The sequence below is a fragment of the Cherax quadricarinatus genome, chromosome 38 (assembly GCF_038502225.1).
Source record: "Cherax quadricarinatus isolate ZL_2023a chromosome 38, ASM3850222v1, whole genome shotgun sequence".
Lineage (NCBI taxonomy): Eukaryota > Metazoa > Arthropoda > Malacostraca > Decapoda > Parastacidae > Cherax > Cherax quadricarinatus.
The window spans coordinates 4,542,074-4,564,016 of NC_091329.1; the positions used below are offsets into that span (position 1 = coordinate 4,542,074).

Consider the following 21,943-nt stretch of genomic DNA (forward strand, 5'->3'; position numbering starts at 1 on the left):
ACTGCTGTACATGTGTCTTAATCATCAACTTGTCGGTATTTTATACTATTTTCAACATAACTGTCAGACAGCGCAACACAACGATGTCTTGGTACAGATGACTTCTTCCACACTTTGTCGCTTAACTACTCGTTATTAGTGAGAAGGGTTAGATTCCAGAGGAACCTGCCTTCTTCCACTAGTGGATCCTGTCCCCTTCATTGTCTTAGAGATCTTCCACCTCACCCCCGACGGCATTTAAGTCTCCATTCTCGTGCCACAGCTTCATACCTCATCACCCACACTCCAAAGAATCTCCTGAGTCGTTCTGGCACTTGGGCTCCAGCCTGAGTGCCAGGAATAGCTCACCTGGAGATGAAAGAGTCACCGTGCCCTTGTTATAGGGCTGCCCCCGCCGTAGGGCTGTAAACAGTACATCACTTGTACCAACTCCGATACTCCTTCGGGAGTCACTGCCGGGTCACCACATGGAGAAGACCCGGGTCAGGGCCCGTCCTGGCAAACATATATGAACACGAGGAACACGAGCTTCAGCTTCATATCGTTCCAGACCATGGAGCTGAACTCTTCTCCAGGCTGAGGGACTCACCACACTGTTCCAGACCATGGAGCTGAACTCTTCTCCAGGCTGAGGGACTCACCACACTGTTCCAGACCATGGAGCTGAACTCTTCTCCAGGCTGAGGGACTCACCACACTGTTCCAGACCATGGAGCTGAACTCTTCTCCAGGCTGAGGGACTCACCACCTCAAATACTATTCCTCCAAGGTTGATGGACTGATTACATCATCTTCATTTCACTACTCCTGCTGCCTCTGTATTTGACTGAAGAAGCCTAATGTGTAGGCGAAACATTTCAACAATAAAATACTTTAATCATCATCTACACCTTAACGAGCACAATAATAAGTGGTAACGAGGGATTCACAACACTCTCTTCCCTCCTATCACCTCTTGACAACATCTATCCTAATTTAAGCTGGAAAATTTGCAAATTACTCTCTCTAAAAACCTCCATCAATTTTATCATTAATATAATCATGACCACCGTAATTACTACTATTACTACTACTATTAAGATGGTCGATACTGTTACTATTATTAGTTGACAGGAATGTTAGAGGGTGTTACCCTCTCTACCTGTGACTGCTGTTGTTTGGGCTGTTATTATTGCATCTTGTGGTCTGTTAACGATTAATTTCAGTAGCAGCTTTCACTGTGCCTTTCATGCTTGTTGCGGGTGATCTAACATGTCTCAAGTGCGGGGAAATATATATATTATTAACAATGACACGAGTTCCACACTTTCCCTGCATTCTCTCACTCTCTCTCTCTCTTACACACACAGCCTGTTAGAATTCCATGGCAAAGCAGCGGAAGCGAGAACAGAGGGACAAGGATGGGTGGATTGCATTTTCCTCGCCTTCAAGAAGGCGTTTGACACTGTCCCCCTACAAGAGACTAGGACAAAAACTTGAGGTGCAGGCAGGGATAACAGGGAAGGTAGTCCGGTGGATCCAAGGGGAAATCAAGCAAAAGGTGACTTGTGAAGGGCAGTTAGAATGTGGAAGAGTAACAAGCGTGGTTCCGCAAGGATCGGTATTAGGGCCAGTACTGTTTCTGGTTTGTGTGAAAGACATACCAGATGGGATGGAGTCAGAGGTAACCCCGTTTGTTGATGATTTAAAACCAATGAGGAGAATAATAAGAGGAAAGGACAGGGAGAGGCTGCAAATGTATCTGAACAAATTGCAGGACTGATAAGGTAAGTGGTTGATTGGTGAAGTAGTTAACTGATGAGGTAAGTGGTTGATCGAATTTAACCCCAGCAAATGCGAGATTACAGAGATTGGTGCAGGGGAGAGAAGACCGTAAACGGCATACAGACTGGGAGAACAAAGACCTAGTGGTGAGTATAGTGACCAACATGTCACCAGAGACTCACATCAAGCGAATAACCTCTGCAACCAATGCTCGCCTGGCAAATCTAAGAGTAGCCTTGAGGAATCTCAAGAAGGTCATTCCTAGCCCTTTATGCAACACGTGTCATTCGCATCTTGGAGTATGCAGCACCAATATGGAACCCACACTTGAAAAAGCATGCTAAGAAAGTGGAGAAAGTGCAGAGGTATGCAACAAGACTAGTCCCAGAACCAAGAGGTTTCCAGACACACAACACACACACACGACTCTTGCTCACGTTCTTCTCAAATTTTCACGTGTGTTTTAACGTCACTTTCTCAGGTGGTCACTGTCACCTGGCCACCACCTTGAGCACCTACCAGGTGGCGTCACTCACCTGCCACTCTCAGAGGGCCGGTAGCTCAGCTGACTGCTGTTGCTCTCTAATGATTTACCTCCAGTCAGCTGATAACTCAGGTGATCAATGTAGCCACGTGTGTTTACCACCAGTCAGCAGATTAATGTAGCCACGTGTGTTTACCACCAGTCAGCTGATTAATGTAGCCACGTGTCTTTACCACCAGTCAGCTGATTAATGTAGCCACGTGTCTTTACCACCAGTCAGCTGATTAATGTAGCCACGTGTGTTTATTACCAGTCAGCTGATTAATGTAGCCACGTGTGTTTACCACCAGTCAGCTGATCAATGTAGCCACATGTGTTTACCTCCAGTCAGCTGATCACTAAATTTCTCCTCTACAAACACACACACACACACACACACAAACCCGATAGGACAGATAAACGTCAGCCAACCCTTTGACTGAGAATTGAGCCCAGTTGCTGAAGCTCAACCTCAGAACACTCAGCTGATAATTGTAGTGAACCTCAGGTGGAGGCAGATTAAAATTATCTGGAGGTGTACTACACACACATACACACACACACACACACACACACACACACACACACACACACACACACACACACACACACTGTAGATCCTTCTTCCACCGGAAGAGAGAAAGGTCTGTCAAGGGAGAGTGGGTCTTATGCTTACCTTGAGCAAGGGTGAAAGTCGCCAGCAGGACCACCCCCAGCAACATCCATCTTGCCTTCTGAAAGATATCAAACACAGATGATGATTACTAACTTAATAATGATGAATGATGAAGTGATGAATAATAATGAACAGTGATGAATGATGATGAACAGTGATGAATAATGATCAACAGTGATGAATAATGATCAACAGTAATTGTGATGAGTAATGATGAATTATGATAATGATGAATGAATGATGAACAATGATGAACAGTGATGAATGATGACGAAAAATGATGAATGAATTATAAATAATGATGAATGAATAATAATATTGAACGATGAATAATAATCAAGTAATGAATAATGATGAATAATGTTAAGTCTGTAGGTAAGATTAAAATTATCATATCAGTTACTGCAATAACAACAACAACTATAATAATAATAATAATAATAATAATAATAATAATAATAATAATAATAATGTGTAATTTATACATATATACTTCTAAACTGTTGTATTCTGAGCAGCTCTGCAAAAACAGTGATAATGTGCGAGTGTGGTGAAGTGTTGAATGATGATGAAAGTATTTTCTTTTTGAGGGATTTTCTTTATTTTTGGGTCACCCTGCCTCGGTGGGAGACGGCCGACTTGTAAAAAAAATAATAATATAGTCTTTCTCTCTCTCTCTCTCTCTCTCTCTCTCTCTCTCTCTCTCTCTCTCTCTCTCTCTCTCTCTCTCTCTCTCTCGCACACAGGTGGGTGTGGCAGGTCCTGCAGGGAAGGTTTTATTCCTGATTTCCCAAGCTTTCCACACCACCACCACCTCTCCTTACATCCATAAACACACACACACACACACACACACACACACACACACACACACACACACACACACACACACACACACACACACACACACACACACACACACAGAAGTGTCCCTGTTTGCAGACGATGTGATGTTAAGGAGGAGAGTTCAATCAGAGGAGGACCAGGCAGGACGGCAGAGTGACCTGGACAGGCTGCAGGCCTGGTCCAGTAACTGGCTCCTGGAATTCAGCCCCACTAAATGCAAAGTCATGAAGATCGGAAAAGGACAAAGAAGACCGCAGACAGAGTACAGTCTAGGGGGCCAAAGTCTGTGATTGTGTACTCACCTAGTTGTGGTTGCAGGGGTCGATTCACAGCTCCTGGCCCCGCCTCTTTACTGGCCGCTACTAGGTCACTCTCCCTGAGACATGAGCTTTATCATACCTCTGCTTAAAGCCATGTATGGATCCTGCCTCCACTACATCGCTTCCCAAACTATTCCACTTCCTGACTACTCCGTGGCTGAAGAAATACTTCTTAACATCCCTGTGATTCATCTATGTCTTCAACTTCCAACTGTGTCTCCTTGTTGCTGTGTCCCATCTCTGGAACATCCTGTCTTTGTCCACCTTGTCAATTCCTCTCAGTATTTTATATGTCGTTATCATGCCCACCTATCTCTCCTGTCCTCCATTGTCGTCAGGTTGATTTCCCTTTACCTCTCCTCGTAGGACATGCCCCTTAGCTCTGGGACTAGTCTTGTTGCAAACCTTTGCACTTTCTCCAGTTTCTTTACGTGCTTGGCTAGGTGTGGGTTCCAAACTGGTGCTGCATACTCCAATATGGGCCTAATGTACAGGGTCCTGAACGATTCCTTATTAAGATGGCGGAATGCTGTTCTTAGGTTTGCTAAGAGCCCATATGCTGCAGCAGTTATTTGGTTAATGTGCGCCTCAGGAGATGTGTTCGGTGTTTTACTCACCCCAAGATCTTTTTTCTTGAGTGAGGTTTGTAGTCTCTGACCCCCTAGATTGTACTCCGTCTGCGGTTTGTGTGTATGTGTACTCACCTATTTGTACTCACCTATTTGTGGTTGCAGGGGTCGAGTCTTAGTTCCTGGCCCCGCCTCTTCACCGGTTGCTACTGGGCCCTCTCTCTCCCCGCTCCATGAGCTTTATCAAACCTCGTCTTGAAACTGTGTATGGTTCCTGCCTCCACTACGTCATTTTCTAGGCTATTCCACTTCCTTACAACTCTATGACTGAAGAAATACTTCCTAATATCTCTCTGACTCATTTGTGTCTTCAACTTCCAATTGTGGCCTCTTGTTTCTGTGTCCCCTCCCTGGAACATCCTGTCTTTGTCCACCTTGTCTATTCCACGCAGTATTTTATATGTCGTTATCATGTCTCCCCTGACCCTCCTGTCCTCCAGTGTCGTCAGGCCGATTTCCCTTAATCTTTCTTCATAGGACATTCCCCTTAGCTCTGGAACTAACCTTGTCGCAAACCTTTGTACTTTCTCTAGTTTCTTGACGTGCTTTATCAAGTGCGGGTTCCAAATAGGTGCTGCATACTCCAGTATGGGCCTGACATACAGTGTCTTGAACGATTCCTTACTAAGGTATCGGAATGCTGTTCTCAGGTTTGCCAGGCGCCCATATGCTGCAGCAGTTATCTGATTGATGTGTGCTTCCGGAGACATGCTCGGTGTTATACTCACCCCAAGATCTTTCTCCTTGAGTGAGGTTTGCAGTCTTTGGCCACCTAGCCTATACTCTGTCTGTGGTCTTCTGTGCCCTTCCCCTATCTTCATGACTTTGCATTTGGCAGGGTTAAATTCGAGAAGCCATTTGCTGGACCAGGTGTCCAGTCTGTCCAGGTCTCTTTGAAGTCCTGCCTGGTCCTCATCAGATTTAATTCTCCTCATTAACTTCACATCATCTGCAAACAGGGACACTTCTGAGTCTAACCCTTCCATCATGTCGTTCACATATACCAAAAATAGCACTGGTCCTAGGACCGACCCCTGTGGGACCCCGCTCGTCACAGGTGCCCACTGTGATACATCATTACGTACCATGACTCGTTGTTGCCTCCCTGCCAGGTATTCTCTGATCCATTGCAGTGCCCTCCCTGTTATATGCGCCTGATGCTCTAGCTTCTGCACTAATCTCTTGTGAGGAACTGTGTCAAAGGCCTTCTTGCAGTCCAAGAAGATGCAATCAACCCACCCCTCTCTCTCGTGTCTTACTTCTGTTATTTTATCATAAAACTCCAGAAGGTTTGTGACACAGAATTTGCCTTCCATGAATCCGTGCTGGTTGGCATTTATACTCTTGTTCCGTTCCAGGTGCTCCACCACTCTCCTCCTGATAATCTTCTCCATAACTTTGCATACTACACACGTCAATGACACAGGTCTATAGTTTAGTGCCTCTTTTCTGTCTCCTTTTTTAAAAATGGGAACTACATTTGCCGTCTTCCATACCTTAGGTAGTTGCCCAGTTTCCAGGGACGTGTTGAAGATTGTGGTAAGTGGCACGCACAACATATCTGCTCCCTCTCTAAGGACCCACGGGGAGATGTTGTCCGGTCCCATTGCCTTTGAGGTATCGATGTCCCTTAGCAGTTTTTTCACCTCCTCCTCATCTGTATGTATGTCGTCCAACACTTGTTGGTGTATTCCTTGCTGGTGTCCCCATCTGATCTGTCCCCCCCAGAGTCCTTCCTGTCTCTACTGTAAATACTTCCTTAAATCTCGTGTTGAGCTTCTCACATACCTCTTGATCGTTTCTTGTGAGTTTTCCACCTTCTTTCCTCAGCATTATCACCTGGTCCTTGACTGTTGTCTTCCTCCTAATGTGGCTATACAGCAGTTTCGGGTCAGATTTGACTTTCGATGCTATGTCGTTTTCATACTGTCGGTGGGCCTCCCTCCTTATCTGTGCATACTCGTTTCTGGCTCTTCTACTAATCTCCTTGTTTTCCTGGGTCCTATGCCTCCTGTACCTTTTCCATTCTCTGTTGCACTTAGTTTTTGCCTCCCTACACCTTCGGGTAAACCAAGGACTCGTTTTGGTCTTCCTATTATTTCTGTTTCCCTTGGAAACAAACCTTTCCTCTGCCTCCTTGCACTTTGTTGCCACATATTCCATCATCTCGTTTACTGATTTTCCTACCATTTCTGTCCCACTGAACCTCCTGCAGGAAGTTTCTCATACCTGTGTAGTCCCCCCTTTTATAGTTTGGCCTGTCCCCTTCAGTTCCTGTTACCTTCTCCACTTGTAACTCTACTATATAATCAAAACTCAGAACCACGTGATCGCTAGCTCCAAGGGGCCTCTCGTAAGTGATGTCTTCAATGTCTGAACTGCTCAGGGTGAACACAAGATCCAGTCTTGCTGGCTCATCCTCCCCTCTCTCTCTGGTTGTGTCCCTGACATGGTGATGCATGAGGTTTTCAAGTACCACATCCATCATCTTGGCTCTCCATGTTTCGGGACCCCCATGTGGCTCCAGGTTTTCCCAGTCGATCTCCCTGTGGTTGAAATCGCCCATTACCAGTAACTTTGCTCTGCTCGAGTGAGCTCTTCTTGCCACCTCAGCCAGTGCGTCCACCATCACCCTGTTGTTTTCTTCGTACTCCTCTCTTGGCCTCCTGCAGTTCTGTGGTGGGTTATACATCACTCCAATGACTACTTTATGTTCTCCGGACTGAATTGTACCTACAATGTAGTCTCTTTCTCCAATCATGTCCATGCCTTCCATTTCCTCAAATCCCCATCGGTGTTTTATGAGCAGTGCAACCCCTCCTCTCCCTCTACTCCTTCTATCTTTCCTCAGGATCTGATATCCCGTTGGAAAGATTGTGTCTGTTATTGTCTCAGCGAGTTTTGTTTCTGTGACTGCTATGATGTCTGGGGATTTTTCACCGATTCTTTCGTTCCACTCCTCATGTTTATTCGTTATTCCATCCGCGTTTGTGTGTGTGTGTGTGTGTGTGTGTGTGTGTGTGTGTGTGTGTGTGTGTGTGTGTGTGTGTGTGTGTGTGTGTGTGTGTGTGTGTGTGTGTTTTCATTTTGTCTTAGGCACATGTCGATTAGACACTAGACCTGTTGTATATGCGAGCGTGCGTGTGTACTCACCTATTTTTTGGTTGCAGGGGCCCAGTCATAGCGCCTGGCCCCACCTCTTCACTGATTGCTACTAGGTCCTCTCTCTCCCTGTGTGTGTGTGTGTGTGTGTGTGTGTGTGTTTTAGAGCACATTAACACCAGCGCGCGCGCGCGCACACACACACACTTTCTCACTCTCAAAACACTCACCTCAACTTTCTCAACCACCGTTCAACACTACCTTCCTCACCCTCTCCCCTCACCCCTTCCCTCACCCTCTTCCTTCCCTACTCCCTTCATCTCTTCCCCTCCCCTTCCTCATCTCCTCACCACTTCCCCTCTCCTCACCCTGTCCCCTCCCTCCTTCCCCCACCCCTCACCCTCTTCCTTCCCTCCTCCCCATACCCTCCCCTGGTCAGCATCTCGTCTACACTCAACATTTTCTCCTCGTGTTTCTCCTCCTCCCTAATATTTTTGTCTTATTCCCCTTTTTCTATGTTCCCGGCACCCCCGTTTTCTTTATTGTTTTCCCGTTTTCTCTATTGTGGTCCTGTTTCCGTTTTATATATTGTGCTCATTTCCCCGTTTTCTATATTGTGGTTCTTTTCCCGTTTTCTATGTTATGGTTTTCCCCGTTTTCTATGTTATAGTTTTCCCCGTTTTCTATGATATGATCTTTTCAGTTTTCAAGGCTAAGGTTCTTCCTGTTTTCTATACAATGCTAAACTATATATATTACTTGAACACCTGCTACTTGAACACCTGCTACTTGAACACCTGCTACTTGAACACCTGCTACTTGAACACCTGCTAAGTGAACACCTACTGCTTGAACACCTACTGCTTGAACACCTGCTACTTGAACACCTGCTACTTGAACACCTGCTACTTGAACACCTGCTAAGTGAACACCTACTGCTTGAACACCTACTGCTTGAACACCTGCTACTTGAACACCTGCTACTTGAACACCTGCTACTTGAACACCTGCTACTTGAACACCTGCTACTTGAACACCTGCTACTTGAACACCTGCTACTTGAACACCTACTGCTTGAACACCTGCTACTTGAACACCTACTGCTTGAACACCTGCTACTTGAACACCTACTGCTTGAACACCTGCTACTTGAACACCTACTGCTTGAACACCTGCTACTTGAACACCTACTGCTTGAACACCTGCTACTTGAACACCTACTGCTTGAACACCTGCTACTTGAACACCTACTGCTTGAACACCTGCTACTTGAACACCTACTGCTTGAACACCTGCTACTTGAACACCTACTGCTTGAACACCTGCTACTTGAACACCTACTGCTTGAACACCTGCTAAGTGAACACCTACTGCTTGAAGACATACTGCTTGAACATCTGCTAAGTGAACACCTACTGCTTGAACACCTGCTACTTGAACACCTACTGCTTGAACACCTGCTACTTGAACACCTACTGCTTGAACACCTGCTACTTGAACACCTACTGCTTGAACACCTGCTAAGTGAACACCTACTGCTTGAACACCTGCTAAGTGAACACCTACTGCTTGAAGACATACTGCTTGAAAATCTGCTAAGTGAACACCTACTGCTTGAACACCTAAGTGAACACCTGCTAAGTGAACACCTGCTAAGTGAACACCTGGTACTTGTCATCTACCTTGACTAGTGGAGTTACACTATCTGGTTGTGGTGTTGTACTTGGGCGGGAAGACACAGACACAGGCTGCTCTACAAGGCTGGATCTGTGGAACATTTATCTGTTCACAGCTCTGTGCTCTGTTATCTCGGTGTTGATAAAGCTCTACACAGAGCGACACCATGTTTCGTGAGGGAGGGAGGGAGTGAGGGAGACAGCTAGTGAAGGAGGGAGAGAGTTAGTGAAGGAGGGAGAGAGTTAGTGAAGGAGGGAGGGATGTGGGTGATGTGGCAGGATGTGAGAGTATGGGTGTCGTTGTTCACACCCCACACTAACATCCGCTGATAGTGCCACACCCTGCAGCCCCGGGGCTGACTCAGGGGCTGGCTTACTGGCTTGGGGTCTCGCTGGCTGGCTGGGGGTCTGGCTGGCTGGCTGGGGATCTGGCTGGCTGGCTGGCTGGGTGTCTGGCTGGCTGCCTGGGGGTCTGACTGGCTTCTATAACCACACCTACAACACACGACACTCCAGGGAAATCATACATAATTTCTGAACTTAGGAAAAAAAATCGTTCTTGTCATGCCTCCACTCTTGTTTAATCTTGTCAAAATGTACCGCTAGATGTCGCTTCAACAGTAACTGTATCACTTTCTCGGGAATTTCGTCAGAGATTATGCATTCAGTGACCACTTTGTTAGGTACATATGCTCGTTAGTACAAATACCTAATCAGCCAATCACGTGGCAGCATCTCAATGTCTAAAAGCATGTAGACATGATTAAGAGGTTCAGTTGTTGTTCAGACTGAACATGAGAATGAGGAAGGAATGTTATCTAAGTGACTGACTGTGGAATGATTCTTGCTGCCAGACAGACGAGATGGTTTGAGTGTCCTAGAAACTACTGATCTCCTGGGATTTTCACACACAACAACCTCCAGAGTTTATGTGAATGGTGTGAAAAACACAAAAATCCAGTGGGTGGCAGTTCTGCGGGAGAAAACACCTTGTTAGTGAGAGAGGTCGGAGGAGAACGTACTTTAAGAATGTGACAGTAACTGAAATAACCACGCATTACAACAGTGGTATGTACAAGAATATCTCTGAACGCACAACACGTCCAACCTTGAAGTGGATGGTACAAAGCAGCAGCAGATCACACAGGGTTACACTCCTATCAGCTAAGAAAGTCAAGAAGAGGAAACTGGCTACAGTGGGCACAGACTCGACAAAACCAGGCAGTTGAAGATTGGAAAAACGTCGCCTGGTCCGATAAATTAAAATTTCTGCTGCGACACGCAGATAGGGTCAGAATTTGTGGTAAACCTTTGGGTATGAGGTGGAATGGGAGATTCACAGCATGAATGCACAGCCGACAACTCTGCAGCAACTGTGTGATGCTGTCGTGTCAACATGGACCAGGATCTCCAAGCAATGTTACCAGCACCTTGTTGAATCCATGACACCAAGAACTCAGACTGTTCTGGAAGCACAGGGAAAGGTGGTACACAGCACAAGAAGAGTGTACCTGCTGACCACTGACTGTATATCTCCTTCATTTATTTCTGTTTTCTACTGCTACACTTCAATTATATCTGCCTTGATTCTCCGCCTTTCCAGTGATAGTGAAGTTCAGTGTCTTCGACCCATATCCAGAGGAAAAATTTCTAATATAAGGACTCAACTTCGTCATCATTTTCTGTACATTTTTTTGAGCGCATTAAATGTAAGACAAATGTGCAACAGTCGGGTATCTTTATTCCGAAACGTTTCGCCTACACAGTAGACTTCTTCAGTCGAGTACAGAAGAGTTAGCAGAAGCAGTAGAGATGTGAAGACGACGTCATGAGTCCGTCACCCTTCAAAGGTGATGATCTGATGACATCGTGGTGATGGACTGATGACATCGATGGTGATGGACTGATGACATCGATGGTGATGGACTGATGACATCGATGGTGATGGACTGATGACATCGATGGTGATGGACTGATGACATCGATGGTGATGGACTGATGACATCGATGGTGATGGACTGATGACATCGATGGTGATGGACTGATGACATCACCCTTCAAGGGTAATGTTATCAGTCCCTCAGCCAGGGCTGAGGGACTGATAACTCATCTTTTATACATATAGTTGTACTGTTTTCCAATTATGTCCTTGAATTTGTATTGATAAAGCCACTGGATGGCGAAACGTCTACAATAAAGATACCCAGATGTTGCACGTGAGTCTAATTTCCACCTTGTGGGCATTGCATACCAGTACAATGAAAGTAGCCCTGGCTAAGTCCCCGCTACGAGGTGGGACTCCTGGTCGCGTCTCCCGACACCTGCTGCTCCTGTTACCTAGCAGTAGACAGCTGTATCTGGCTGGTGCACACCAGCTGGTGCACTCTGGCTAGTGCACACTGGCCAGGACATAGCCTTGCCTACAGAGAGACTCGTGCACTCGAGGTCGCGCACTGGTATGTAGCATTATAACGGTGTGATGCCTGGCTGAACCAATGTGCACCTCACAGATCACTCAACAGTTCAGTGAACAATGAACAATACTCACTGGTGAACACTTCACCAGTGAGACATGGTCTATCTTAATTGTGCACTTGTTGATATTGTATACTATTTTCTTATTGACTCGGACTTGCCTAGCATGGGCAAGTAGACCTGCTGCAGTGTTCCTCCCTTATGTTGTCTAGTAGGCGAGTAGCTAGCACACACCTGAGTCAGCTGGGTGGTAGGTGAGTAGCTAGCACACACCTGAGTCAGCTGGGTGGTAGGTGAGTAGCTAGCACACACCTGAGTCAGCTGGGTGGTAGGTGAGTAGCTAGCACACACCTGAGTCAGCTGGGTGGTAGGTGAGTAGCTAGCACACACCTGAGTCAGCTGGGTGGTAGGTGAGTAGCTAGCACACACCTGAGTCAGCTGGGTGGTAGGTGAGTAGCTAGCACACACCTGAGTCAGCTGGGTGGTAGGTGAGTAGCTAGCACACACCTGAGTCAGCTGGGTGGTAGGTGAGTAGCTAGCACACACCTGAGTCAGCTGGGTGGTAGGTGAGTAGCTAGCACACACCTGAGTCAGCTGGGTGGTAGGTGAGTAGCTAGTACACACCTGAGTCAGCTGCGTGGTGGGTAAGTAGCTAGCACACACCTGAGTCAGTTGGGTGGTAGGTGAGTAGCTAGCACACACCTGAGTCAGCTGGGTGGTAGGTGAGTAGCTAGCACACACCTGAGTCAGCTGGGTGGTAGGTGAGTAGCTAGCACACACCTGAGTCAGCTGGGTGGTAGGTGAGTAGCTAGCACACACCTGAGTCAGCTGCGTGGTGGGTAAGTAGCTAGCACACACCTGAGTCAGTTGGGTGGTAGGTGAGTAGCTAGCACACACCTGAGTCAGCTGGGTGGTGGGTAAGTAGCTAGCACACACCTGAGTCAGCTGGGTGGTAGGCGAGTAGCTAGCACACACCTGAGTCAGCTGGGTGGTAGGTGAGTAGCTAGCACACACCTGAGTCAGATGGGTGGTAGGTGAGTAGCTAGCACACACCTGAGTCAGTTGGATGGTAGATAAGTAGCTAGCACACCTGAGTCAGTTGGGTGGTGGGTAAGTTGCTAGCACACACCTGAGCCAGCTGGGTGGTAGGTAAGTAGCTAGCACACACCTGAGTCAGCTGGGTGGTAGGTAAGTAGCTAGTACACACCTGAGTCAGCTGGGTGGTAGGTGAGTAGCTAGCACACACCTGAGTCAGCTGGGTGGTAAGTGAGTAGCTAGCACACACCTGAGTCAGTTGGATGGTAGGTAAGTAGCTAGCACACACCTGAGTCAGTTGGGTGGTGGGTAAGTTGCTAGCACACACATGAGCCAGCTGGGTGGTAAATAGCTAGCACACATCTGAGTCATATGGTGGTGGGTAAGTAGCTAGCACACACCTGAGTCAGTTGGGTAGTAGGTAAGTAGCTTGTACACACCTGAGTCAGCTGGGTGGTAGGTAAGTAGCTAGCACACACCTGAGTCAGTTGGGTGGTAGGTAAGTAGCTAGCACACATCTGAGTCAGCTGGGTGGTAGGTAAGTAGCTAGCACACACCTGAGTCAGTTGGGTGGTGGGTAAGTAGCTAGCACACACCTGAGTCAGTTGGGTGGTGGGTAAGTAGCTAGCACACACCTGAGTCAGTTGGGTGGTAGGTAAGTAGCTAGCACACACCTGAGTCAGCTGGGTGGTGGGTAAGTAGCTAGCACACACCTGAGTCAGATGGGTGGTGGGTAAGTAGCTAGCACACACCTGAGTCAGCTGGGTGGTGGGTAAGTTGCTAGTACACACCTGAGTCAGCTGGGTGGTAGGTGAGTAGCTAGTACATACCTGAGTCAGCTGGGTGGTAGGTGAGTAGCTAGCACACACCTGGGTCAGTTGGGTGGTAGGTAAGTAGCTAGAACACACCTGAGTCAGCTGGGTGGTAGGTAAGTAGCTAGCACACACCTGAGTCAGCTGGGTGGTAAGTAGCTAGCACACACCTGAGTCAGATGGGTGGTGGGTAAGTAGCTAGCACACACCTGAGTCAGCTGGGTGGTGGGTAAGTTGCTAGTACACACCTGAGTCAGCTGGGTGGTAGGTGAGTAGCTAGCACACACCTGAGTCAGCTGGGTGGTGGGTAAGTTGCTAGTACACACCTGAGTCAGCTGGGTGGTAGGTGAGTAGCTAGCACACACCTGAGTCAGCTGGGTGGTAGGTAAGTAGCTAGCACACACCTGAGTCAGCTGGGTGGTAGGTAAGTAGCTAGTACACACCTGAGTCAGCTGGGTGGTAGGTAAGTAGCTAGCACACACCTGAGTCAGCTGGGTGGTAGGTAAGTAGCTAGTACACACCTGAGTCAGCTGGGTGGTGGGTAAGTAGCTAGCACACACCTGAGTCAGCTGGGTGGTAGGTAAGTAGCTAGCACACACCTGAGTCAGCTGGGTGGTGGGTAAGTAGCTAGTACACACCTGAGTCAGCTGGGTGGTGGGTAAGTAGCTAGCACACACCTGAGTCAGCTGGGTGGTAGGTAAGTAGCTAGCACACACCTGAGTCAGCTGGGTGGTGGGTAAGTAGCTAGCACACACCTGAGTCAGCTGGGTGGTGGGTAAGTAGCTAGCACACACCTGAGTCAGCTGGGTGGTGGGTAAGTAGCTAGCACACACCTGAGTCAGCTGGGTGGTAGGTAAGTAGCTAGCACACACCTGAGTCAGCTGGGTGGTGGGTAAGTAGCTAGCACACACCTGAGTCAGCTGGGTGGTAGGTAAGTAGCTAGCACACACCTGAGTCAGCTGGGTGGTAGGTAAGTAGCTAGCACACACCTGAGTCAGCTGGGTGGTAGGTAAGTAGCTAGCACACACCTGAGTCAGCTGGGTGGTAGGTAAGTAGCTAGCACACACCTGAGTCAGCTGGGTGGTAGGTAAGTAGCTAGCACACACCTGAGTCAGCTGGGTGGTAGGTAAGTAGCTAGCACACACCTGAGTCAGCTGGGTGGTAGGTAAGTAGCTAGCACACACCTGAGTCAGCTGGGTGGTAGGTAAGTAGCTAGCACACACCTGAGTCAGCTGGGTGGTAGGTAAGTAGCTAGCACACACCTGAGTCAGCTGGGTGGTAGGTAAGTAGCTAGCACACACCTGAGTCAGCTGGGTGGTAGGTAAGTAGCTAGCACACACCTGAGTCAGCTGGGTGGTAGGTAAGTAGCTAGCACACACCTGAGTCAGCTGGGTGGTAGGTAAGTAGCTAGCACACACCTGAGTCAGCTGGGTGGTAGGTAAGTAGCCAGCACACACCTGAGTCAGCTGGGTGGTGGGTAAGTAGCTAGCACACACCTGAGTCAGCTGGGTGGTGGGTAAGTAGCTAGCACACACCTGAGTCAGCTGGGTGGTTGGCCTCGCTATCAAGACAGCTGTGGCCAGAGGCGCTTGTTTCACTCTTTGTAACCTTGTGTGAGTTGTGAAACTGTGATCATTGTTCTCTGATGGACACTTACCAGCACTTACACACACACACACACACACACACACACACACACACACACACACACACACACACACACACACACACACACACCACACACACACACACACACTCACACACACACACACACACACGAAAGTTTTAAGAGGAGGTATGATAAAGCTCATGGAGCAGGGAGAGAGAGGACCTAGTAGCGGTCAGTGAAGAGGCGGGGCCAGGAGCTGAGTCTCGACCCCTGCAACCACAAACAGGTGAGTACATACGCACATACAGAATGTTCCAGAGATGGGACACAGCAACAAGGGGTCACAACTGGAAGTTGAAGATTCAGATGAGTCACAGGGATGTTAGGAAGTATTTCTTCAGTCAGAGTTATCAGGAAGTGGAATAATCTGGAGAGTGATGTGGAGGCAGGATTCGTACACAGCTTTAAGAAGAGAAACGATAAAGCTTATGGAGCAGGGAGAGAGTGGACCTAGTAGCGACAAGCCAGGAGCTGTGAATCGATGGTGCTTGTGAGTTTCAGTCTTGAGAGAAAAACTGGAGCACTGCAGGAAGCCTACTGGCCCAAGTAAGGCAGGTCCAAGTGTAGAAATCTTCAAGAGGACACTGGACAAGTATCTCCAACAAGTGGGAAGCTGCCAGCAGCAACAGCCTGGTTGACTAGGCAAGCTTGGCCTAGGCTCCGGAAGTAAACAAACTCTGTAAGTGTAAGTAGACCAGTACTCAGGTATCTGAGTACTGGTCTACTTACACTTGTCTCTGCAGTGTCTTGCAGTGTCCTGCAGTGCCTTGCAGTGTCCTGCAGTGTCTTGCAGTGCCTTGCAGTGTCCTGCAGTGTCTTGCAGTGCCTTGCAGTGTCTTGCAGTGTCTTGCAGTGTCTTGCAGTGTCTTGCAGTGCCTTGTAGTGCCTTGCAGTGCCTTGCAGTGTCTTGCAGTGTCTTGCAGTGCCTTGCAGTGCCTTGCAGTGTCTTGCAGTGTCCTGCAGTGCCTTGCAGTGTCTTGCAGTGTCTTGCAGTGCCTTGCAGTGTCTTGCAGTGTCTTGCAGTGTCTTGCAGTGTCTTGCAGTGTCCTGCAGTGCCTTGCAGTGTCTTGCAGTGCCTTGCAGTGCCTTGCAGTGTCTTGCAGTGCCTTGCAGTGCCTTGCAGTGTCTTGCAGTGTCTTGCAGTGTCTTGCAGTGTCTTGCAGTGCCTTGCAGTGTCTTGCAGTGCCTTGCAGTGTCTTGCAGTGTCTTGCAGTGCCTTGCAGTGCCTTGCAGTGTCTTGCAGTGTCTTGCAGAGTCTCCTTGACTCGCCTCACACACACACACTCACACAGGAAAGTGTTTCCTGGGAATTGCAAAATATTGAGACACTTGTGCATGCTTGACTCCTGCAAGACCGCAGAATAAGAGTGCAGAAGTGCGCTCCTTATCTAGTGCAAATCTAGGTTACACACACACACATACATACACATACACACGCACACACATACACACACATACACATACACAAACGCACGCTCACACACACACATACACATACATACATACACACACACACACATACACACACATACACATACACACACGCACGCACACACACATACATACGTACACACACAGAAGAGGTATGATAAATTTAGCTCATGAAGCAGGGAGAGTGGACCTAGTAGCGACCAGTAAGGAGGGGGCCAGGAGCTATGACTCGACCCCTGCAACCACAATTACACACACACACACATTATATATATATATATATATATATATATATATATATATATATATATATATATATATATATATATATATATATATATATATACTTTTGTTTCTCATTCGCAAATACGAATGAGAAGAGACACTGGGGAGGGGAATAGTCTCTAGACGTTAGTAGAGATAGTGTGAGACAGAGAGAGGGGGGAGGGAATGCTTGCTAGAGCAGAGAGATACCTAGGGTGTTGGCAAGGTGTCGTGGGAACAGTTAGAGCATTTAACATCTCGCAAAAACTGTGAGAGACTGTCTCACCCTGTTGAACACACGGAAGCTGCTTCCTGTCTCCACCCTCTCTCTCTCTCTCTCTCTCTCTCTCTCTCTCTCTCTCTCTCTCTCTCTCTGAGTCTAACACCACTTAGGGAAGAGAGAAAGAGAGAGACAGAGATCCCTCACCAGGAAGTAATGCTTGCAGACAGAGACATACACACGATCACTATGCACCCGTGACTGTATGCCGGTAGTACACACACACACACACACACACACACACACACACACACACACACACACACACACACACACACACACACACACACACGCTTTTTAAAACCCTGGGTTCGGCGAATTAAACCACTGTATCTCTGAGGAACCGATAAACCAAGAAACAGGACAGTCGAGAGACTGTGAGAGAGATAAGAACCGTCAGGTGCACGATGAGAGAGATTGTGGTGCTTGGTCCTTTAGTGTATAACAAGGAGAGAGGAATGAGGAATATCTTGCAAGAATGAGGAATATCTTGATAGAATGAGAAATATCTTGATAGAATGAGGAATATCTTGCAAGAATGAGGAGTATCTTGCAAGAATGAGGAATATCTTGATAGAATGAGGAATATCTTGCAAGAATGAGGAATATCTTGCAAGAATGAGGAGTATCTTGCAAGAATGAGGAATATCTTGCAAGAATGAGGAGTATCTTGCAAGAATGAGGAGTATCTTGCAAGAATGAGGAATATCTTGATAGAATGAGGAATATCTTGCAAGAATGAAGAATATCTTGATAGAATGAGGAATATCTTGCAAGAATGAGGAGTATCTTGCAAGAATGAGAAATATCTTGATAGAATGAGGAATATCTTGCAAGAATGAGGAGTATCTTGCAAGAATGAGAAATATTTTGATAGAATGATCAATATCTTGCAAGAATGAGGAGTATCTTGCAAGAATGAGGAATATCTTGCAAGAATTAGATATATCTTGCAAGAATGAGGAATATCTTGCAAGAATGAGGAGTATCTTGCAAGAATTAGATATATCTTGCAAGAATGAGGAATATCTTGCAAGAATTAGATATATCTTGCAAGAATGAGGAATATCTTGCAAGAATTAGATATATCTTGCAAGAATGAGGAGTATCTTGCAAGAATGACGACTATCTTGCAAGACCGGAGGAATATCTTGTGCCGCCCTGACGTGTCAGTACTCTGGCCAGTCCTCCTCACACAGTCAGGACTCACAATGTTTACAACCAATCCACATTATCCGGAAGCTCTCAACAACAACAACAATAATAATAATAAATAATAATTAATAATAATAAGAGTTAAAATAATAAACAATAATACATAATAATTATAACGATAATTATCTTTACTTGTAAAAGTACATGATACAACTTACACACACCACAGCTGACATCAAATGACATAGTATATAGAAAACCACTTGTTATGCAGAGCATTTCCCGCAACTTAGGTTAATTTTGTCCCCAGGATGCCACCCACACCAGTCGACTAACACCGAGGTACCTGCTTACTGCTAGGTGAACATGGACATTTAGGAAACACGTCCTAATGTTTTCACCCTTACCGGGGATCGACCCCCGGACCTCAGTGTGTGAGCTGAGTGCGCTACCAACCCAGCTACGGGACACAAAAAGCAGAGAAAGTTTTCAGTCTTAGAGTGTTAGAAATCCCTTTACTATCAGACTGCATGAACTAGAAACTAGTGACAACAATGATCTTGTTGACTCAACAGGTGATGGAGGTTTATTCTCGTCCAGGATATCTGCTGTACTCTTTACATTACAGTGACCTCCTCTAGTGTTGCTCTACAGCGACCTCCTCTAGTGTTTCTCTACAGTGACCTCCTCTAGTGTTGCTCTACAGTGACCTCTAGTGTTGCTCTACAGTGACCTCCTCTAGTGTTGCTCTACAGTGACCTCCTCTAGTGTTGCTCTACAGTGACCTCTAGTGTTGCTCTACAGTGACCTCCTCTAGTGTTGCTCTACAGTGACCTCCTCTAGTGTTGCTCTACAGCAACCTCTAGTGTTGCTCTACAGTGACCTCCTCTAGTGTTGCTCTACAGCAACCTCTAGTGTTGCTCTACAGTGACCTCTAGTGTTGCTCTACAGTGACCTCCTCTAGTGTTGCTCTACAGTGACCTCCTCTAGTGTTGCTCTACAGCGACCTCCTCTAGTGTTGCTCTACAGTGACCTCCTCTAGTGTTGCTCTACAGTGACCTCCTCTAGTGTTGCTCTACAGTGACCTCCTCTAGTGTTGCTCTACAGTGACCTCCTCTAGTGTTGCTCTACAGCGACCTCCTCTAGTGTTGCTCTACAGTGACCTCCTCTAGTGTTGCTCTACAGTGACCTCTTCTAGTGTTGCTCTACAGCGACCTCTAGTGTTGCTCTACAGTGACCTCCTCTAGTGTTGCTCTACAGTGACCTCCTCTAGTGTTGCTCTACAGTGACCTCCTCTAGTGTTGCTCTACAGTGACCTCTAGTGTTGCTCTACAGTGACCTCTAGTCTTGCTCTACAGTGACATCTAGTGTTGCTCTATAGTGACCTCCTCTAGTGTTGCTCTACAGTGACCTCTAGTGTTGCTCTACAGTGACCTCTAGTGTTGCTCTACAGTGACCTCTAGTGTTGCTCTACAGTGACCTCTAGTGTTGCTCTACAGTGACCTCTAGTGTTGCTCTACAGTGACCTCTAGTGTTGCTCTACAGTGACCTCTAGTGTTGCTCTACAGTGACCTCTAGTCTTGCTCTACAGTGACATCTAGTGTTGCTCTATAGTGACCTCCTCTAGTGTTGCTCTACAGTGACCTCTAGTGTTGCTCTACAGTGACCTCTAGTGTTGCTCTACAGTGACCTCTAGTGTTGCTCTACAGTGACCTCTAGTGTTGCTCTACAGTGACCTCTAGTGTTGCTCTACAGTGACCTCTAGTGTTGCTCTACAGTGACCTCTAGTGTTGCTCTACAGTGACCCCCGTCCTTTATATACGACAAAGTTGCATCATTATTATTATTATTGTTATTATTATTATTGTTAGGAAGGTCGGTGGGTCACTGAACTGGTTGAAGACGTGAGTCATCATTGTGATCAACACTTTAATGGTACAATAACCACACTGTAACTGTTGTAGCAACAGCAGTAACAACCTGGTGACTGTTGTAGTAACAACCTGGTGACTGCTGTAGTAACAACCTGGTGACTGCTGTAGTAACAACCTGGTGACTGCTGTAGTAACAACCTGGCGACTGCTGTAGTAACAACCTGGTGACTGCTGTAGTAACAACCTGGTGACTGCTGTAGTAACAACCTGGTGACTGCTGTAGTAACAACCTGGTGACTGCTGTAGTAACAACCTGGTGACTGTTGTAGTAACAACCTGGTGACTGCTGTAGTAACAACCTGGTGACTGTTGTAGTAACAACCTGGTGACTGTTGTAGTAACAACCTGGTGACTGCTGTAGTAACAACCTGGTGACTGTTGTAGTAACAACCTGGTGACTGTTGTAGTAACAACCTGGTGACTGTTGTAGTAACAACCTGGTGACTGCTGTAGTAACAACCTGGTGACTGTTGTAGTAACAACCTGGTGACTGTTGTAGTAACAACCTGGTGACTGTTGTAGTAACAACCTGGTGACTGTTTTAGTAACAACCTGGTGACTGCTGTAGTAACAACCTGGTGACTGTTGTAGTAACAACCTGGTGACTGTTGTAGTAACAACCTGGTGAATGTTGTAGTAACAACCTGGTGACTGTTGTAGTAACAACCTGGTGACTGTTGTAGTAACAACCTGGTGACTGTTGTAGTAACAACCTGGTGACTGTTGTAGTAACAACCTGGTGAATGTTGTAGTAACAACCTGGTGACTGCTGTAGTAACAACCTGGTGACTGTTGTAGTAACAACCTGGTGACTGTTGTAGTAACAACCTGGTGACTGTTGTAGTAACAACCTGGTGACTGTTGTAGTAACAACCTGGTGACTGCTGTAGTAACAACCTGGTGACTGTTGTAGTAACAACCTGGTGACTGTTGTAGTAACAACCTGGTGAATGTTGTAGTAACAACCTGGTGACTGTTGTAGTAACAACCTGGTGACTGTTGTAGTAACAACCTGGTGACTGTTGTAGTAACAACCTGGTGACTGTTGTAGTAACAACCTGGTGAATGTTGTAGTAACAACCTGGTGACTGTTGTAGTAACAACCTGGTGACTGTTGTAGTAACAACCTGGTGACTGTTGTAGTAACAACCTGGTGAATGTTGTAGTAACAACCTGGTGACTGTTGTAGTAACAACCTGGTGACTGCTGTAGTAACAACCTGGTGACTGTTGTAGTAACAACCTGGTGACTGCTGTAGTAACAACCTGGTGACTGTTGTAGTAACAACCTGGTGACTGCTGTAGTAACAACCTGGTGACTGTTGTAGTAACAACCTGGTGACTGCTGTAGTA

General features: G+C 46.8%; 1 protein-coding gene across 1 annotated transcript in view; it reads right to left on the reverse strand.

Moving 5' to 3' along the window:
- Cht7 (chitinase 7) overlaps positions 1 to 21,943 on the reverse strand; it is a 119,089-nt gene that overhangs the window by 30,212 nt on the left and 66,934 nt on the right. Inside the window, exon 2 of the mRNA XM_053782336.2 lies at positions 2,964 to 3,021. Coding sequence (XP_053638311.2) covers positions 2,964 to 3,021 — 58 coding nt within the window. The remainder of the gene's footprint in view (positions 1 to 2,963; positions 3,022 to 21,943) is intronic.